The sequence below is a fragment of the Oncorhynchus mykiss genome, chromosome Y (assembly GCF_013265735.2).
Source record: "Oncorhynchus mykiss isolate Arlee chromosome Y, USDA_OmykA_1.1, whole genome shotgun sequence".
NCBI lineage: Eukaryota > Metazoa > Chordata > Actinopteri > Salmoniformes > Salmonidae > Oncorhynchus > Oncorhynchus mykiss.
Window position 1 is genome coordinate 26,699,686 of NC_048593.1, and position 20,821 is coordinate 26,720,506.

The window sequence follows — 20,821 nt, forward strand, 5'->3', positions numbered from 1 at the left end:
CCATTGTTTGTTCTGATTGGCCAGTGTCTGTCCCTCACCTCAGTTTTACTGCTGCTCAGCACCTGCCTCTGCTTGTGTCTCAACATCCAGGTCCAAAGATCGCTGGCTGGAGTGTTTACTCTAGCTCTGTGCCATTACCCTTAGGGGGATCCCGTTCTGTTTCCTGTAGCTGCCCATGACTTTGCCTCCCCCACCTCCTCACACCCCACCTCTGGGACTCCACCTGCTCTGCTCCACTCCTGCCTTCTACCTAGGAGTCTCAGGAGCCCCTCTGGGTCTGCGTCTTGGTGTAAGTGTGTTTGCCCAGACTGAAGCGCAGTTCCGTCTCCTGGATTTACTCTAGTTCAACTGAAAGGGAGGGTGTGTTGAGTGAGAGAAGCGGGTGTCATTGGAGACATCCTTAGGCCTACTTCCTGCCCGTCTTTGTTGTACCTGTCTGTGTTCTGTTGAAGGACCTTGACTTTCCTGAGGGACTCCGATATCATTCTTCTCACAGGTAAGTGACTGGACATTATTTGCTTTTCTCCAATGATACTGCTGCTAACAATTAAGTGAACATGTGCCTGGGGTCTGTCTAGAACGGGTCTGTCGACAAGTTCAGAGACTTCAGAGATGCAGTATTTGGCTAATAAGGAAAAGCTGATCAGTTAATCAAACTGACATACAGTATCCTAATGAATTTGAACATAAAACCACTGGGCACAGATGTCAGTCAATTCAATGTCTGATCAACGTTGGTTTAACATAATTTAATTTAAATGACCTGTTGCAGTGACCGTATTACCACCACACCGGCGGTCACAGGTCATGAAAACATTAAAATTCCACGTGACCGTTTAGTCACAGTAATTAGGCTGCTCCAAGCTCTGATGCTGCTGATGGTCATTAGTAGCCTACCAAACTTGCTAACTGCCTGGTACTCGGCACTCTATTGCCCTTCTAATCACTCTGACATCAATGCAAATGTATTAGAAAATCTAATCAAACAGTTCATGAGAGCGCATGAGCTCATGTTGTGCAACATTTCAATCGGCTATGCAATTGCGCGAGAAAACAGAGTGATGGCCTCTACTAAAAAGAAGAGAATCAGCTTTCTATAGGCTAGGCCTACTATATTTATTTTTCAACTTTCCTAATGCTACGCACATTGCTTATATTTAAACAGGAGTATAGCAAATGAATGAACCACAGGAAAAGAGTCCTTCATTCGCTTTTTAAGTACATAGATGACATGTATTTTTTCCAGCTGTCCCTGTTTCGATACAGGTGCATGATAATGGTCCATTCTAAATCAAAACAAATTTCACACATATGTTATTTAGTATATGTAAAGACAAGATTAAGTCTGATGGGTGACAATATTAGCCTATCACTTGTGAATGATATATTATCATTTGTGAATCATGCCCAGCCCAAGAAACAATGCCTTTTTTGCAACTTTTTCTAATCAGTCGCACACTGGGGCAGCAGGTAGCCTAGTGGTTAGAGAGTTGGACTAGTAACCAAAAGGTTGCGAGATCGAATCGCTGGGCTGACAAGGTAAAAATCTGTCGTTCTGCCCCTGAACAAGACAGTTAACGCACTGTTCCTAGGCTGTCATTGAAAATAAGAATTTGTTCTTAACTGACTTGCTTAGTTAAATGAAGGTTAAATTAAAATAAACACCTCATGTAGCCTAACCATAGGCCTATATGTTTTGTTAAGTTTGTATCACAACTGAAGTGGCCAAATAACTTCTTAAATTGAAGCATTACATGCATAATTGCTTAATTTGATAATGGTATTTTACGCTAATGGAACATTTGCGCCTATAGCTTACTACCATGTGCACATTTTTGCGCTTATAATGTAAAGAAATAGCCTAATAGTTTAACATTTTAAGCTAAACGTTCTGATCTGCTGTGTCAGCCACATTGTGTAAACCGGTTTATTTTAATGGTAGTGGTTGTATTCATTTTGGATCTATCGCATCCCACAACTGTCCCAGGCAAGGTTTGGAATAGATTGACAGAGGCTAGTGATTTTGCTGTTCATAAGGCCTACTCACCTTGTTGGCTGATGAAAAGTAAATGTGGACAGTTCTTCCAATATCTTCAATATGCAGCTTGGAATTGGATAAGGAACCACGCAGTTGCATCCCCGATGTGACTGTCTTCACTTGTAGCCAGTAAGAAAAACCTGATCATGTGATGGAGTGCACAGCACCTAGGGAGAAGGGCACAGCGGCCACTGGCCCAAAAAAAGGCATGGGTTTTTTTAGGGTGTATACGGCCACACAAAGGGGATGCAGCCGTGAAATTCTAGGAATTGATCATCAAGTGCTTGTCAAATTGTGAATGAGAGACTGATGTAGTGTGTACAGCCGAGCTCATGCCTTTCAAGCAACTTTCCAGCAACTTTTTTTCAAATTATCATTAGTCTCATCATGCAGCCTTACAATGTATTAAAAATCAAAACATATAGCCCAAGGTTTGTAGAACAACTAAAGTTACATTAATAACTCTAAATAAAAAATATAGATATTCATATTTCTTTGTTAACCGCTCAACACAGAATAGCTGCATGTGCGCACACCAATCGTTTGGAGAAAATATTCTTTCTATTTTATTTAGCTTTGTTCAATTATATTTTTCATACTATAAAATAATGCCACTGAAGTCTATGCAAATCTTGTCTGCTAAAAGAACTAGTGTAGCCCACAGCCACTTGGCATAGCCAGATCAGGACCTAACATAAGGACAACTCATTATGCTATTCTGTTCTTCTGAAATAGACTCATGTTCTGCATATCATAGACCTGTCTTTACAATAAGGGATTTATTGTAAAGGTGTAGGCTGTATTACATGGATTTATTAGACTTTTTAAAATGTAGATGTTCCAAATGTCTGCTTGTAGGCTATGTGTGGAAGCCAGGAAATGTTAAATGTGTTTATGTTAATTAACGGTCAATTACCGTGAGACCGACAGTTATTTGCTTGGCAATCACTGGCTGATGAAATTTCGTGACCACCACAGCCCTACGTGGAAACAACGTTGATTCAACCAGTGTGTGTGCCCAGTGGGTACTTTGTATCAAAGTGTGTGTGTTCTGGTACAATGCAGGGAGACAATATTCCCAATGTGAAAGTTTAAACTAAAACAAAAATGAAAGAAATATGGGTGTGGGAAAGCATGGAAATGGGAAGAAGTTTTGGCTTTTGGTGTTGTGGTGGGCGTGAGAGGGTGAGATTATTTTTTGACCTGTGGTTTGGAGTGAATTTCGGCTGTTTATTTGTGAGTTTCTGCCAAAACAGATGGTCATTGAACTGTACAATTTCATGGTGAAAAACTTGTCAGAGGAAGATACTATAAATATTATATATATATTATTAATATCTTCTTTATAGTATCTTCCTCTGACAAGTTTACATATAATAGTTTCTGTACTTCTAAGGCTTTCTATTTACTTGAATGTATAAGGTGTGTGTGTGAGCTGTGTATGAGGTTTTTGAGCTGGTGGCGGCCATCACAGAGGAGCTAGAAGACTGATAAGGAGACTGATAAGAGAACTTTGTGACTTCAGGCAGGCAAACATAATGTGGGGAATACCAGGTCTAATGTTCAGGGTTATTAGCGATCTCAAGTGTAGTGACTGAGTATGGATTATCAAGTCTATTTTGCTCTGGTACAAATGGTTGATAAGGAGTGGCTCTACTACATCTCAACATGGCATTTACTCTACTAGTGATCATAGAGGGGAAATGTACGACATAGCAGGTTAATGTACATGAGCTTTTACAAGAGCTTCATCCTTAATATCAGAAACTATACATTTGACTCCTCTTTATACTGGACTTAAAATACATTTAAAAATATATATTTTTTATATATATATATATATATATATATATATATATATATCTTTATTTAACTAAGTAAGTCAGTTAAGAACAAATTCTTATTTACAATGACACCCTACCGAGGAACAGTGCCATGTTCAGGGGCAGAACGACAGATTTTTACCTTATCCGGTTGGGGATTCGATCCACCTTTTGGTTACTGGCCCTACACTCTAACCACTAGGCTACCTGCCACCCCAGACTTGCCTTGATCAGATCTGTATTTTTTATATTTCAAACAAAATTCAAAGCCTCCTCATGGAACAATTTACACTGTAATAAAGAGGATTCATAGTTTATCTTCATGGACATGGCCTAAAATATTCCCAGATTATGGTTGATCTTCATTTAAAAAGCTCCAGCCACAGTAATCTAGAAGAATAAAACCCAAACATAAATTATATTTATGAAATTCAAATTTCATTTATTTTTTATTTTTATCAGGCCTACTCCATGACTAATTTAACCTGTGTCTGTGAAACCTGTTCATAAAAACCAGTGCAACGTCCATAACTCAACAGATTATCCCTATAAAGTCAATTCGATCATTTCTGTATAAAGCTCATTAGATCACATCAATGCCATTTTCACAAAATGTTCACTTGAAAGTTAATGATTCTTGGTGTTCATTTAGATATCAGGAAGCTCATTTGCGTAGGGAACAGGCTTGTGTGTCTGTGTGTGCATGCGGATATGTGTGGAGGCGGGTCCAGTGATTAAAGAATTCTCACTCTCACCAATAGTGTAAAACTGATGTGAAGTGGTCGTTGCCAAGGATACTACACATAGGCCTAAGTTAGTACAACCCTGCAAGGCTCACCATGAACTTGTCATAAAATGATTATAGCTGTTCCACACTTGCTGTTCCACACACTGGTTAGAGTGTATAGACCTGCTGTAAATGAGACCGTTCCGCTCCCTTCGCTCTGTCATAACACGGTTACAATATACTGTAGCTGTACCACAAGTATGGAGAAATCATCATGGTCAGGAAGTTTCCAAACCTTGCTTCTCATCATTTTATATAATGAGTTTCACTTTGTGATTCCATTATGATTCAAGCTATTATTCCACATCAGCCATCTGTTTCTTCTCCCAGGTGTGATATGGGAGTGATGAGCTGAACATGGGGTCGCTACTGTCACAATTGGGTCTGGAGTGTGGGAGGAAGGAAGTAAAAGGTGAGTTAGCTGACCTGCTGTAGTCTAGCCCCAGCTCTGATGTGGAGAGCATCCCCAGAGTTTATTATTTTACTGCCACGCCTGTGATCTGGCTATCTGTGTCCCAGCCCTTAAGGGGCTAAAGCCAACATTTACTTGTGGAAGAGTTGAGCAGTTTATTGCCACACCTGTGATATATAATTGATGTTGTGTTTCCCCCTACAGAGGAAGAAAGACACCTGCGAGCAAATGACAGAGAATTCAACTTGTCTTACGAGTATGCTGTAAGTACTGCTGTCGATTACTCATTCCAAGCCATTGTTTACATTGTGTGTCTGCATGTTATGTTTTCATGTGTATTTGTCACAGTAACACATTCCCCTCTTGCTTCCCATGCAGGACAATGCCATTAAAACCTCCAAATACAATATCTTCACCTTTCTCCCGCTCAATCTGTTTGAGCAGTTCCAAAGGCTGGCCAATGCCTACTTCCTCTTCCTCCTCTGTCTCCAGGTAACCTTTACACAGCCTTTAATGCAGCCACTCTAAGCCTTATTCTGTCAATGCTGCACAGGGCTGATGCCTGTAGATATAGTGTATTCGGAAAGTACTCAGACCCCTTGACTTTTTCCACATTTTGTTACGTTACAGCCTTATTCTAAAATGTATTAAATAAATAAATAAATGTCCTCATCAATCTACACACACTACCCCATAATGACAGCGAAAACAGATTTGAAATATTTGCAAATGTATTAAAATGTTTAAACAGATACCGTAAGTATTCAGACCTTTTGCTATGAGACTCGAAATTGAGCTCAGGTGCATCCTGTTTCCATTGATCATCCTTGAGATGTTTCTACGACTTGATTGAAGTCCACCTGTGGTAAATTCAATTGATTGGACATGATTTGGAAAGGCACACCTGTCTATATAAGGTCCCACATTTGACAGTGCATGTCAGAGCAAAAACCAAGCCATGAGGTCGAAGGAATTGTCCGTAGAGTGAGACAGGATTGTGTCGAGGCACAAAAAATGCCTGCAGAATTGAAGGTCCCCAAGAACACAGTGGCCTCCATCATTCTTAAATGGAACAACTTTGGAACCACTAAGTCTCTTCCTAGAGCTGGCCTCCCAGCCAAACTGAGCAATCAGGGGAGAAGGGCCTTGGTCAGGGAGGTTACCAAGGACCATATGGTCACTCAGACAGAACCCCAGACTTCCTAGGTGGAGATTGGAGAACCTTCCAGAAGGACAACCATCTCTGCAGCATTCCACCAATCAGGCGTTTATAGTAGAGACGGAAACCACTCCTCAGTAGCCAGACGGAAATCACTCCTCAGTAAAAGGCACATGACAGCCTGCTTGGAGTTTGCCAAAAGGCACCTAAAGGAACATGATTATCTGGTCTGACGAAACCAAGATTGAACTCTTTGGCCTGAATGCCAAGTGTCATGTCTGGAAGAAACCTGGCACCGTCCCTATGCTGAAGCATGGGGGTGGCAGCATCATGCTGCAGGGATGTTTTTCAGCAGCAGGGACTTGGAGACTAGTCGGGATCAAGGGAAGATGAATGGAGTAAAGTACAGATAGATCCTTGATGAAAAGCTGCTCCAGAGCACTCAAGATCTCAGACTGGGGTTTACCTTCCAACAGGACAACGACACTAAGCACACAGACAAGACAACGCAGGAGTGGCTTCGGGACAAGTCTCTGAATATTCTTGAGTGGCCCAGCCAGAGCCCGGATTGAACCGATCAAACATCTCTGGAGCGACCTGAAAATAGCTGTGCAACGACACTCCCCACCAAACCTGACAGAGCTTGAGAGGATCCACAGAGAATAATGGGAGAAACCCCCCAAATACTGGTGTACCAAGCTTGTAGCTTCATACCCAAGAAGATTTGAAGCTGTAAATATACCAAAATGTAGAATCTGAGTGCAAATGTATATTTCTTCATAGTATCCACATAAGCTCCCTCATGGCCTGGAGCTGGCTGTAGGCTTATACTATATTGTAGGTAGTAGCAGTACTAATTGAAAGCAGAAAGTTAAGTCCCTGCTGGTGATGTTTTGTCTCTCCTGGCTACTCTCAGCTCATCCCAGAGATATCATCCCTGTCCTGGTTCACCACCGTGGTCCCCCTGGTCCTGGTGCTCTCCATGACCATGGCTAAGGATGGCAGCGACGACATAGTGAGCTCAACGTCTACTAATTACAGTATTAAGACCAGATAAAGAACATGGTTTCTACATAGACCTGTTTTTTTCTGGTCTCCAGATCCTAATATTCCCTCTCCTTCGCCTGTGTAGAACAGACACAGATGTGACAGACAGGTGAACAACCGGAAGGTGGAGGTCCTCATCGATGGAGAGTGAGTCTCTCTTCCCTTTGTCTTAGCTTGTTTCTCAGTGCTTGGAAAGTGCTTGAATGTCACAGATTAGCTCTCAAGAGGTCTGTATATTTGTTGTGTATGCATCAGGTGGTGATTTGTTAGTCAGTGTTAGCATTCTCAAACACCAGATGTCACTCTAGGCTTGCTTTAGCGCAGTATCATTACAATCTTGCTCTTTTCAGACTAAGGAGTGAAAAGTGGATGGATGTTCAAGTTGGGGACATCATCAAGCTGGAGAATAATCAGTTTGTCACGGTAAGGTTGGAGGTGTCTGCTGAGGGTCAAAGGGCAGATGTACCACAGAAATACAATCAGCCAGTGTAGGTCACCAGTCATTCTACAGAATAGAAAATCGGACTAATTTATATTTCAAGTAAGTAATAATTTATGGGGTTTCACATTAACATTCTATAGCTCTCTCTCTTGTCTTTATCACTCTCTTTCTCCAGGCCGATCTCCTGTTGCTGTCCAGCAGTGAGCCTCTCAACCTCGTCTACATAGAAACAGCTGAACTAGATGGGTGTGTCTCTGTTGCGTTCATGCATGTGTTTGTGTTTACCTTTGACACCAAAGATATTTCACTGCCTTTCTTAATTGTATGAGCTCTTCCTCTTTCTCTGTGTTTCTCATCCTGCCCTCCTCCTCCTTTAGAGAAACTAACTTGAAGGTGAAGCAGGCCCTGACTGTAACAGGGGAACTGGAGGATTGCATAGAGAAACTGGCCAATTTCAACGGTAAAACTGGAAAAACGTTTAGATTATCATGGCTTAAAAGTCTAGATCTTATGAATCAGAATATTCTTAACTGTTGTACAGTCCCTGAACCTCTCTGTCCCTGTGTAGGCGAGGTGCGCTGTGAGCCACCCAACAACCGCCTAGATAAGTTCACTGGCACCCTGACTCTGAAGGAAGAGATGTACTCCCTGGACAACGAGAAGGTCCTGCTGAGAGGCTGTACTCTGAGGAACACCCAGTGGTGCTTCGGCCTGGTCGTCTTTGGAGGTGAGTCTCACCGGTCCACATAATGTCAGAGAAATTACCTAAGACTTAAAAAAATATATCCACAACTGATGATCAATCTATTTCCTCTTCTAGGTCCAGACACCAAGCTGATGCAGAACTGTGGAAAGACTACATTGAAACGGACCAGCATTGATCGCCTCATGAATGTTCTGGTGCTGAGTGTGAGTATGACTATACATACACACACAGTCATCACACACACACACACTTCTTAACTGTCGTGTTTGGTCTTCCAGATCTTTGGTTTCCTGGCGGTTATGTGTTTAATCCTGGCTGTTGGGAATGGAATCTGGGAGTACCAGGAGGGCTCTAAATTTGCTGCATTCCTACCCAAGCAAGAGGGGGTTAACGCTCCCTTTTCAGCCTTCCTCACCTTCTGGTCCTACGTCATCATCCTCAACACTGTGGTGCCTATATCCCTCTATGTCAGGTCAGTGCACTTCACATATTATCCAGTCATTCACTGCAATTGCATCTCTGTGTCCAAATGTGTTACTTCTACTGTGCCTTTGACAGGACTACATCACCATGAATCATCAATGTGAATTGATTGTGTCGCGATACGAAACCTTCAGCCCCGCCCCTTGGCCGGCAGCGGGGTGCTAGAGGTGGTTAGCGTCCCGTTCCCTGGATTGGACAGGGCACTATAGATACTTCAGGTTATCTCGGTATAACCAGGACCGCTTGCGTAGCCCTGCCTCTCTTTCTATATCGATACGTTGTCCGCGTAGAGAGGTCTTTTGCCTTGTCACGCTCAACGGTCTAGCTCTAGCTGGGAGGTGTGAACCCCACGTTTATCCTCTAGACTCTTTGTTTCACCACTAATTGATCCTTGAGTTGTTATTAAGCACTAGTCGTACCAGTCTCTATATGATTTCCCTGTGGTTGAGTATTTCCCTTCTGTGATGTATCTAGTTTAAAGTGTGAAGACCTTTAGTCAACTTAGTCTCACTACTCTGCCCGTCGGCTATGTAACGCTTGGAAAATACAACTTAGATAGATCGATAAGACAATTAATGAATCACTACTGGACACACCTTCCTCTTTGTCTTTTCATGGTAACTCGCTCAATCACAGAGTATTGGTCTCCGTTTCCAGTGTCCCGGTAGAGGGGAGTGTCAAAGTTGTTATCTCCCTTGCCGTTAACTGTCTTGGGAGGGCGTGTACTCGCGACAAAGCAAGACTACCGTTTATTTTTGAAACACTCTGTTTTTTGTCTTTTACAATCAAACATACTTCAAAATACACAAATTGTTCCTTGGTCACACACAGCGTTAATCAAAAACATGCAAATGCCTTAATGCTCTAAATGCCTGGTGCAATGATAACACTTATCTCTAATCAAATATAATACTTCAACTTAATTACCTTTAAAAGATGACAGGGAGACCCACGAGATCAGGAGCGGTGTTTCAATTGGTCAGAGTGCTGAGAATTTAGTTTATGTATCGATCTCTCCTATGAGGAATCGTTGGTTCAACTAAATTTCGAGATTCAAGTTAGACTGAGTTCTCTAACCTGCCCTCAGGTTGGATAGTATTGTCAAATAACCTGAAACCCCGATTCCAGGGCAAGGCACTGTGTTACAACAGTACACGTGTCACTGGGTCAGTCGGAGACAGAGTCGATTCGACCAATTTTCCAACCGTTCTCAGCAGGTGGTAATTCTGCCGTTGATCTACCGCAGTGTCTGGGGCAAGCAACCCGGCCGGTGCTACAGTGTTCCTCGGTCAATTAAGACTTTGTCACAACGGTACACTCGGTCCAAACGTATGCTGCACACAGGGTCAACTGGTCGATAGGTAAACGGACTCTTACCCTGGTATCCAGTAAGTTAGAATCTTTAAGTAATTTGAGTCAGGTGGCAATTACCCGAAGTCAAATGGTTGTCTAAATGAATTCAGAATTCAAGAAGTCAGACGCCAAAGTAATGGCAAATGTCTCTTTATATACCTTTTGATCACCGCTCAAGTCCCACTTGTGGTTTCTGCACTACTGTGCCTCATAGGCATCCTCTAACCGCAGCAAGACAGTACATATATGGTCTTCCCCTTAAGGCGGTGCCGTTTACTCTATTAGCAGTGCTTCAAGCAGTTTCTCCCATTCTGCAGCTGCGTCAGATGGTGGAGGCCGTTCTTCCTGGTACCATGTTGTTGAGGTGGGTGGTTGACTGACGCCCTCTCCTGGTGACCGTGACCACTCTGGTAGCTCATCAGACCTGCTCATGTCTAACTGTACTGGTGGTACATAGGGTAGTGGCAGTGGGAGGGGGGGCAGGAGGGAGATCCATGTTGCGTTTCACTACAATTGCATTTCTCTCTCCCTCTCTCTCTTTCTCTTTCTCCTGTGTTTTGGGTGCAGTGTGGAGATCATTCGCCTGGGGAACAGTTTCTACATAGACTGGGACAGGAAGATGTACTATCCCAAAAGTGACACGCCTGCCGAGGCCAGGACCACCACGCTCAACGAGGAGCTGGGCCAGATCAAATACATCTTCTCTGACAAGACTGGAACACTCACACAGAACATCATGACCTTCAACAAGTGTTCCATCAACGGGAAGTCCTATGGTGAGGCCTGGCGCTGAAATACACACACTTATATCAAATCAAATCAAACTGTATTTGTAACATGTGCCGAATAAAACCGGTGTAGACCTTACCGTGAAAAGTTAAAAATACTGTATATATTTTTTTACATTTATTCATATATATTCATAGTTTTGATGTCGTCACTATTATTCTACAATGTAAAAAAAAAAATGAAATAAAGAAAAACCCTTCAATGAGCAGGTATGTCCAAACTTTTGACTGGTACTGTACATATAAACACATGAGAAATAAAACACACAAGAATGAACCTATATACCATGAGTACCATTGCCATATCAATGTGCAGGGATGGATGGTAATAGCGGTAGATGAAGAAAAAGGTCAAGTCTAGCACTATAAGCACGTATCATGTGTTTACACACACGGTAAGGCATACATTAATACACATAGGTGGCAATCATTCACTGTACCATATAACTGACTAAATGTGTTTCTGTTCTCCAGGGGAGTTGTTGGACTTTTCTGGACAAAGAGTGGAGATTAATGAGGTGAGAGGAGGAAAAGGGTGTGTTGGGTTTATGGATTTAAATGTATGAAAGAAAATCTCTAAGGCCCTTTCTTTTGCAATAAATCCTTACATTCCGTGGCACTAACATTCCTAACCCTCACTCACTCTCTGGTAGAAAACCGAGAAGGTGGACTTCTCTTGGAACAACCTGGCCGACCCAAAGTTCTGTTTCCATGACCACAGCCTAGTGGAGGTGGTGAGGGAGGGCAACCCCGAGGTGCAGGCCTTCTTCCGCCTGCTTGCGTTGTGCCACACCGTCATGCCCGAGGAGAAGAAGGAGGGTGAGAAAGCAACTCCTGCTGGATTCATATGTTATTGCATTGATGTGGGTGACTCTGGACTGCGGCTTGAGGTAGAAGTTGCACAGTGGTTGGGAGGACAACTTCTACCTACTCCATAAACTAGACAAGGCGACTAGTAAATATCTTCCAATTATTGTGATCTTCTAGGTGAATTGTACTACCAGGCCCAGTCACCAGACGAGGGAGCTCTGGTCACAGCAGCCAGGAACTTTGGCTTTGTGTTCCGCTCTCGTACGCCAGAGAGCATCACTGTAGTGGAGATGGGAGAGCTGGTCACCTACGAGCTGCTGGCTGTACTGGACTTCAACAACGTCCGCAAGAGGATGTCGGTCATCGGTGAGTCCAACAAACACTAACCGTTACGCCTTTAGAATTATAGGGGAATATGTTCTGGAACTGTAGCTATTTGGAATGATCTGAATGATATGTGAAGTTTGTTCAAACATTGATGGCTTTATTGTAACCGATTGACATTGAGATTTAAGTTAACAAAACCTGATTATGTGTTGTGTGGCCCCTAGTCCGCAGTCCGGAGGGCAAGCTGACTCTTTACTGTAAGGGAGCAGACACCATCATCTTTGAGAGACTGAACCCTTCTTGCAGCAAACTAAAGGAGGTCACCACCGAACACCTCAACGTGAGTAACCAGCTTCTGTGTGTCCGTGTTTAGAATTCTGTATTTTTTGTGGAGCGTGCGAATATATGTAAAATCTTACACAAGATGAACTACATCCTGTATGTCCAACTCTGTACCCGTGTGTTAGATCCTAACTCTAAAGTAACTGTTCCATTGACAGGAGTATGCTGGGGATGGTCTGCGTACGCTGGCTCTGGCCTACAAGGACATAGACCCAAAGTATATGGAGGAGTGGAAACTGCGCCACCATGAGGCCAGCACTGCCATGGACGAGAGGGAGGAGAAGTTGGATGCGCTGTATGAGGAGATCGAGAAAGGCCTGCTGGTGGGTACTACAGACAAAAGTATCATTACAATGTCCTACAAGACAATCCACTAGCACAATATCAACTGAATCTTTCATGTTTGTACCGGTATGTGTGTGTAGCTGTTAGGATCCACTGCAGTAGAGGATAAGCTACAGGATGGAGTGCCTCAGACCATTGAGCAGCTCTCCAAAGCCGACATCAAGATCTGGGTGCTCACTGGAGACAAGCAAGGTGGGTTATCTTCCTTAGAATATACTATCAATAGTTTTCTCTGGCACACCTTGATTCTCTTTTCTCTCTGTCGGAACAGAAACGGCAGAGAACATTGGCTACTCCTGCAACATGTTGCGAGAGGAGATGACCGAAGTGTTCATCGTGTCGGCAAACACAGCAGAGGAAGTCAGAAAGGAGCTCCAGTGAGTCCACAGACAGACTATTGTCAATCACTTTCGTAGCTTGACGCACCACAGTAAGGGGACATGTAAACGGATCTCTCTCTCCCTGACCAGGACCGCAAGGAGGAAGATGAGACCTGATGGACCAGAGGAGCCTACAGTCACGAAGAGTAGAAGTGGCCTGTTTTGTCTTTTAAAGACAGAGACGGTGGCAGATGAACCAGTGGATGGAGAGTACGCTATGGTGATTAACGGACACAGTCTGGTAAGGACAAGGACTCTGGTGGGTCACAGGACAAGTTACTGGAAACATAAAACTTATATTCTGATTTGACATATGTTGTAATCACTTTTCAGAATCTCTGTTCCAATCTCTGTTTCATTCATTTATCTCTCTTTCCACTACTCCCTCTCCCCTCACCCCTACCTCCCCCTCTCCTCCCTCCCTCTCTCTCCACTCACCCCTACGTCCCCCTCTCCTCCCTCCCTCTCCCTCCCCTCACCCCTACCTCCTCCTCTCCTCCCTCCCTCCCTCCATCTCCCCTTCCCTCCCTCTCCACCCAGGCCTTTGCCCTGGAGAAGGACATGGAGATGGAGCTGCTGCGGACAGCGTGTATGTGTCAGACGGTGATCTGCTGCAGGGTGACTCCACTGCAGAAAGCCCAGGTGGTGGAGCTGGTGAAGAAGTACAAGCAGGCTATCACTCTGGCCATCGGCGACGGCGCCAACGACGTCAGCATGATCAAGGGTAGGGCTGCTTGATCAAGGGTCCGATTATGAGCTGCTTGATCACTGTGAAGGTGTTGAAGGATCCTGATTCTTGATGCTAAATGTTTGACTGCTGTTATGATTCCTCTAATCAACTCATACACACACACATCCATCTCTCTCCCACCACCCCTCTCCCTCTCTCTCCCACCACCTCTCCCTCTCTCTTGCCCTCCCTTCCTCTCTCCCCCCTCTAGCTGCTCATATAGGAGTAGGTATATCAGGTCAGGAGGGAATGCAGGCGGTGCTCTCCAGTGACTTCTCCTTCGCTCAGTTCCGCTACCTGCAGCGCCTCCTGCTGGTGCACGGCCGCTGGTCCTACCTGAGGATGTGCAAATTCCTGCGTTACTTCTTCTACAAGAATTTCACCTTCACCTTCGTCCACTTCTGGTACGGCTTCTTCTGCGGTTTCTCAGCACAGGTGAGACACAGACAGAGGTGCATGCACAGAGACGAGCAGAAAAGTCATGCTTTAGTTTGTTTCGAGTATGACATGTTAATTCCCTTTATAACTAGTGGCAGAAGTAGTTCCTGACCAGGAAGCATACTGGGCTCTAATGGACTAAGCAACAGTCATGTATCTAATGTGTATTAGTTGTTGTTCCCCCTAACAGACTGTGTATGACGAGTGGTTCATCACCCTGTATAACCTGGTTTACACAGCTCTACCTGTGCTGGCGTTGAGTCTCTTTGACCAGGTAATCAGGTCTCTTATGTTAGTATGTCAGTAATGTACATCAGCCAATTATGTATGCCGATGCAAGTAAGTAGTATGTATGTATGTATGTATGTATGTATGTAATCACATACACTGAGTATACAAAACATTAAGAACTCTCTTTCCATGACATAGACTGACCAGGTGAATCCAGGTGAAAGCTATGATCCCTTATTGATGTCACTTGTTAAATCCACTTCAATCAGTGTAGATGAAGGGGAGGAGACTGGTTAAAGAAGATGCATCTCTCAGGTGAACCTGGCATTTTGTGTCAAGAACTGCAACACTACTGGGTTGTTCATGCTGAACAGTTTCCTGTGTGTATCAAGAATGGTCCAGCCAACTTCACACAACTGTGGGAAGCATTGGAGTCAACATGGGCCAGCATCCCTGTGGAACGCTTTCGACCCTTGTATAATCCATACCCTGACGAATTGAGTCTGTTCTGAGGGCAAAGGGAGGGGAGTGCAACTCAATATTAGGAAGATGTTCCTAATGTTTGGTATATTCAGTGTCCGTGGTGGAAAAATTACTAAATTGTCATACTTGAGTAAAAGTAAAGATACCTTAATAGAAAATTACTCAATTGAAAGTCACCTAGTAAAATTCTACTCTAGTAAATTTCTACTTCAGTAAAAGTCTAAAAGTATTTGGTTTTAAAAATACAGTACTTAAGTATCAAAAATAAATGGAATTGCTCAAATGTACTTAAGTATCAAAAGTGAAAGAATAAACCATTTAAAATTCCTAATATTAAACAAATCAGATGGCACAAATTTTTTTTTTTTTTATTGATGGATAGCCAGGAGCACATTCCAGACATAATTTACAAACTAAACATTTGTGTTTAGTGAGTCAGCCAGATCAGAGGCAGTAGGGATGACCTGGGATGTTCTCTTGATATGTGTGTGAATTTGACAATTTTCCTGTCAAAATGTAAAAAGTACTTTTGGGTATCAAGGAAAGTGTATGGAGTAATATTATATTATTTTCTTCAGGAATGTAGTGAAGTAAAAGTTGGCAAAAATATAAATAGTAAAGTACAGATACACCAAACTACTTAAATAGTACTTTAAAGTATTTTTGCTTAAGTACTTTACACCACTGTTCAGTGTATATATGTGTGTTTAGGATGTAAATGATCGGTGGAGTTTCCAGTACCCCAAGCTCTACGCCCCAGGCCAGCTCAACCAGTACTTCAGTAAGAGGGCCTTTGTCTACACAGTGTTACACAGTGGCTACAGCTCCCTGGTCCTCTTCTTCATTCCCTGGGCAGCCATGTACGACACGGTCCGAGACGACGGCAAAGACATTGTGGACTATCAGTCCTTCGCCCTGCTGGCCCAGACCTGCCTGCTCATCGCCGTCAGTATACAGGTAAGGAGAAGGGAGAAGAAGGGAAATAACATGTGTACTTTAGTTATCAAATTGGGGCATGTGTGGTGGTATATGAATGTTTCAACTGAGGCTTAAACCATATTTTCAAACCTACAGTTGAAGTCGGGAGTTTACATACACTTAGGTTGGAGTCATTAAACCTTGTTTTTCAACCACTCCACACATTTCTTGTTAACAAACTATAGTTTTGGCAAGTCAGTTAGGACATCTACTTTGTGCATGACACAAGTAATTTTTCCAACAATTGTTTACAGACAGATTATTTCACTTATAATTCACTGTATCACAATTCCAGTGGGTCAGACGTTTACATACACTAAGTTGACTGTGCCTTTAAACAGCTTGGAAAATTCCAGAAAATGATGGCTTTAGAAGCTTCTGATGGCTAATTGACATCATTTGAGCAATTGGAGGTGTACCTGTGTATGTATTTCAAGGCCTACCATCAAACTCAGTGCCTCTTTGCATGAGATCATGGGAAAATCAAAAGAAATCAGCCAAGACCTCATAAAGAAAAATGTAGACCTCCACAAGTCTGGTTCATCCTTGGGAGCAATTTCCAAATGCCTGAAGGTACCATGTTCATCTGTACAAACAATAGTACGCAAGTATAAACACCATGGGACCACGCAGTCGTCATACCGCTCTGGAAGGAGACGCGTTCTGTCTCCTAGAGATGAACAAACTTTGGTGCGAGAAATGCAAATCTATCCCAGAACAACAGCAAAGGACCTTGTGAAGATGCTGGAGGAAACGGGTACAAAAGTATCTATATCGACAGTAAAACGAGTCCTATATCGACACAACCTGAAAGGCCACTCAGCAAAAAAGAAGCCACTGCTCCAAAACCGCCAAAGAAAAGCCAGACTATGGTTTGCAACTGCACATGGGGACAAAGATCATACTTTTTGAAGAATTGACCTCTGGTCTGATGAAACAAAAATCCAACTGCTTGGCCATAATGACCATCATTATGTTTGAAGGAAAAAGTGGGAGGCTTGCAAGCCGAAGTACACCATCCCAACCGTGAAGCACGGGAGTGGCAGCATCATGTTGTGGGGGTGCTTTGCTGCAGGAGGGACTGGTGCACTTCACAAAATAAATGGCACCAATGGGAAAGAAAATTATGTGGATATATTGAAGCAGCATCTCAAGACATCAGTCAAAAAGTTAAAGCTTGGTCGCAAATGGGTCTTCCAAATGGACAATGTCCCCAAGCATACTTCCAAAGTTGGCCAAAATTCATCCAACTTATTGTGGGAGGTTTGTGGAAATATTTTAAGAATGAGTGATGTCCAGAAATCAATTTTACTTTCCTAATTTTTTGTGTTGACATCTGTTTTCTTTGAAGTCAGAAACATTTGACCCAAGTTAAACTATTTAAAAGCAATGCTACCAAATACTAATTGAGTGTATGTAAAATTTTGACCCACTGGGAATGTGATGAAAGTTGTAAAAGCTGAAATAAATAATTCTCACTTCTATTATTCTGACATTTTACTTTCTTAAAATAAAGTGGTGATCCTAACTGACCTAATTCTTACTAGGATTAAATGTCAGGAATGTGAAAAACTGATTTTAAGTGTATCTGGCTAAGGTGTATGTAAACTTCCGACTTCAACTGTACATACATAAACACTCTGGACTAATGTAGAAGGCATCTCTCTAAACACACACACACAGTAACAGAGTCTGAGGTAGCTGCATGTGTCTTTGTTAAAGCTGGGTCTGGACACCCACTATTGGACATCAGTGAACCAGTTCTTCCTGTGGGGCAGTCTCTGTGTGTACTTTGCTGTCATATTCACCATGTACAGCAATGGCATGTTTCTCATCTTCACCTCCTCCTTCCCCTTCATTGGTGAGTAGTACCACTCAGCACCCATCCATCCACCTCCTCTCCCTTCATCATTCATGTCTTTCTATCTGAACATTTGGTCAGTGACACTATCTGTAACTGTTTGTTACAGTATCTGTGACTATGTAGGTGAGTGTCTCACAGCAATCATCATCTGAATACATGTTGTGATGCTATACTCTATGTAACAGGCACAGCCAGGAACTCCCTGAACCAGCCCAATGTGTGGCTGACTATGCTACTCACCTCCATCCTCTGTGTGCTTCCCGTGGTGGCATATCGCTTCCTCCGCATCCTGCTGTGGCCCACTGTCAACGACAAGGTCAGATTTCGAGGGTTAACTCCTTTGTAATTGGCATTGAAGATTCACAAATTATTACTTCTCCCTCACTCTCTCTCATTCCTCCTCCTCCCTCTAGGTGAGGTACAAGGTGAGACAGGACAAGGTGTTACCCCCTGCACCTCGCCGTGTCCAAGCCCGCCGCGCCAGTACCCGCCGGTCAGGCTACGCCTTCTCCCACGCCCAGGGCTACGGTGACCTGGTGACCTCAGGCAGATTCCTGCGGTGGACCCCGAAGAGCCGGCCAGCCCTTTTCTCCCAGACAGACTCGCCATTGGCCCAGACCCAGCATCAGTTCTACCGCACCATCAATGAGGGGGGGGAGCCACCACTGAGTCCCTAGGAGTGATGACCTAACAGAGCACATAGTGTTCTGGCCATTCAGTCTGAAAATCCTCAATCTATTCCTAAAAGAAATATCAAATGTCAATCAGCCATGTTTCTGTGAAACACTTCCACTGATGCGAGGATGTGTAATATTCTTCTGGATGAAAAGTACAAGGACAACCCCAAGCCTAAATTCAGCCAGGCTTAGTTTCAAGATGTATGTATGTGGAAGTACTGTACTTGTAACTGTAAAGAAAAAAGTATTGGTGGTACAGCAACAAAATCATGCTCGGCATAAGTCCAAAATGATCATTATGGTACAATGGTCAGTGGCGGTTGGTGCCGTTTATGATTAGGGAGAATAATTTTTTTGGGGGCCTTATTTCTATTACAGCATAATATTGGATGACTGTCATTCATATTCCATTAACCCAGCTCAATGTAACATCTATAGGTTTAGGCTGCTACATCATACTCTAATTTTCCCTATACCCATCATGAGGCTGCTACAACCTAGCCTAGGTGCACATGTCAAAATACAAATGGGAGTAATCAAGGTGACAGACAGTGCCTGCATCTAGCTGATCTAGGGTGTAATCATTAGTTCAAACCGTTGCAAACGAGAATTTCTATTGGACAAATTCAGGTAGGTTTATTCCCGTTCCGTTTGCTTCTGTTTTAAGATACGTTTTTCAACAGAATTAGCAGAATTAATACACCCCTGATCACCCGCACACACAGATCACTTTCATAGCAGCCACATACAAACAGCATCATCACTTTGCTCGTTGTATAAATCTTTCTCGCTTCTATGCGCTCTCCTCCTCTCACCTTTTCCCTTCGCTTGTGGACTTCAGTGCACAACACAAGTTGTCAGTGACCAGTCAAAACAAACTTTCCAAGCCAAAGCTTCATACCATAACCACTAAACCGCTTCACATAGCCTACATCGTTGTCACCATATTAGCTTACATCATAGTCAACATAGCTACTAGAAATAACGTGTTAGTAAACCCGCTACACTCACTCAGTACAGTGTACAGCAAGCAGTTTAGCAGTTACACCGGTGGGCCCCGGTGACAATATAAAAAAAACGAAAGCTTACCTAGACTTGGAAGAGTTTCAGTGTTGGATAGCCTTAGCCAGCTAGCTAACATAAGTAACATTCCTCTCTGTTTGAGCCAGGCTAAATTAAATAGCTGCATTATCTAGCTAAGAAAGTGAACAAAATGCAGCTCTCTCTGCTACTTCCCCTTATTTTTTTTAGATTTTTTATTTTTTTTAACTGTTCAACTATTGTCTTTCTCTTTGAGTCAACTACTCACCACATTTTATGCACTACAGGGCTAGCTTATGTTTTCACTACTAGATTCATTCTCTGATCCATTGATTGGATGGGCAACATGTCAGTTCATGTTGCAAGAGCTCTGATTGGTTGGAGGACGTCCTCCGTAAGCCATCATAATTACTGTGCAGGTCTTTGGTAGGGGGTGAGAACCATGAGCCTCCTAGGTTTTGTATTGAAGTCATTGTAAACAGACGAGGATGGAAAATAGCTGTCCTCCGGTTACAACATGGTGCTACCCCAGAGTGTGTTGTTGAGGCTACTGTAGACCCTCATTGCAAAACAGTGCATTTTAATTTAGTATATTTAGTATAGTTTTATCTAAAAAAATGATCACTTTTTTGATGTTTCACCCAAAAAAATTAAAATGAAATTCACTGAGGAGGATGGTCATCCCCTGTTTTATTATAGCTTTAATGAATTGTAGTTATTATTGAGTTATTACTGTGTTATTATACAATTTAGTGAGACTAAAAGGGCCTTAAATAACTTAATTTGAAACTTTTATGCAAACCTTCTTTACATATTGTTCCACATACATTGTAGTGTCTGTACTCAGGGTGTTGCATTGAGTTATGATATATTATTATTTGAGTGCATTATGTTATGACTTTGCCTGATTTATGTTAGTATACCTTAGTAGACATATTTGTGTAATATTTGTTGGACCTACATAAAGATGTTATATTTTCTTCTCTCAATCATTGAAACACTAATCATAGACTCTCTGTGATTTGAATTATGTACCCTACTTTTTGAGCATTGTACTGCCATAATAAATGTTTGATATTTTTGTATTCCTTTTGTTGTTTTAGTTTTTTGTAATCGTTGGTCATTTTTTATGAGTAC

General features: G+C 42.7%; 1 protein-coding gene across 1 annotated transcript; it reads left to right on the forward strand.

Annotated features, from left to right (window-relative positions):
* The first annotated feature begins 87 nt into the window (after positions 1-87).
* LOC110509881 (phospholipid-transporting ATPase ID) lies at positions 88-20,769 on the forward strand. The gene is made up of 28 exons (XM_021591063.2): positions 88-496; positions 4,979-5,060; positions 5,265-5,323; positions 5,439-5,552; positions 7,136-7,234; positions 7,352-7,413; positions 7,617-7,689; positions 7,884-7,954; positions 8,086-8,168; positions 8,277-8,435; positions 8,529-8,617; positions 8,693-8,886; positions 10,818-11,026; positions 11,513-11,556; positions 11,692-11,857; positions 12,026-12,214; positions 12,400-12,515; positions 12,676-12,840; positions 12,943-13,054; positions 13,134-13,239; positions 13,333-13,483; positions 13,783-13,966; positions 14,184-14,407; positions 14,601-14,684; positions 15,836-16,081; positions 17,825-17,963; positions 18,152-18,282; positions 18,380-20,769. The coding sequence occupies exons 2-28, from the start codon at positions 5,006-5,008 to the stop codon at positions 18,641-18,643; spliced, it is 3,588 nt and encodes a 1,195-aa protein (XP_021446738.2). The 5' UTR covers positions 88-496; positions 4,979-5,005; the 3' UTR covers positions 18,644-20,769.
* The last annotated feature ends 52 nt before the right edge of the window (positions 20,770-20,821 follow it).

Bases quoted from the DNA above. Each gene is read 5' to 3' on its own strand.
- LOC110509881 (XM_021591063.2), top strand. From the start codon at position 5,006: ATGGGGTCGCTACTGTCACAATTGGGTCTGGAGTGTGGGAGGAAGGAA. The intron at 13,484-13,782 runs GTAAGGACAAGG...CTCTCCACCCAG, and splicing joins TGATTAACGGACACAGTCTG to GCCTTTGCCCTGGAGAAGGA. The intron at 14,685-15,835 runs GTAATCAGGTCT...ATGTGTGTTTAG, and splicing joins CGTTGAGTCTCTTTGACCAG to GATGTAAATGATCGGTGGAG.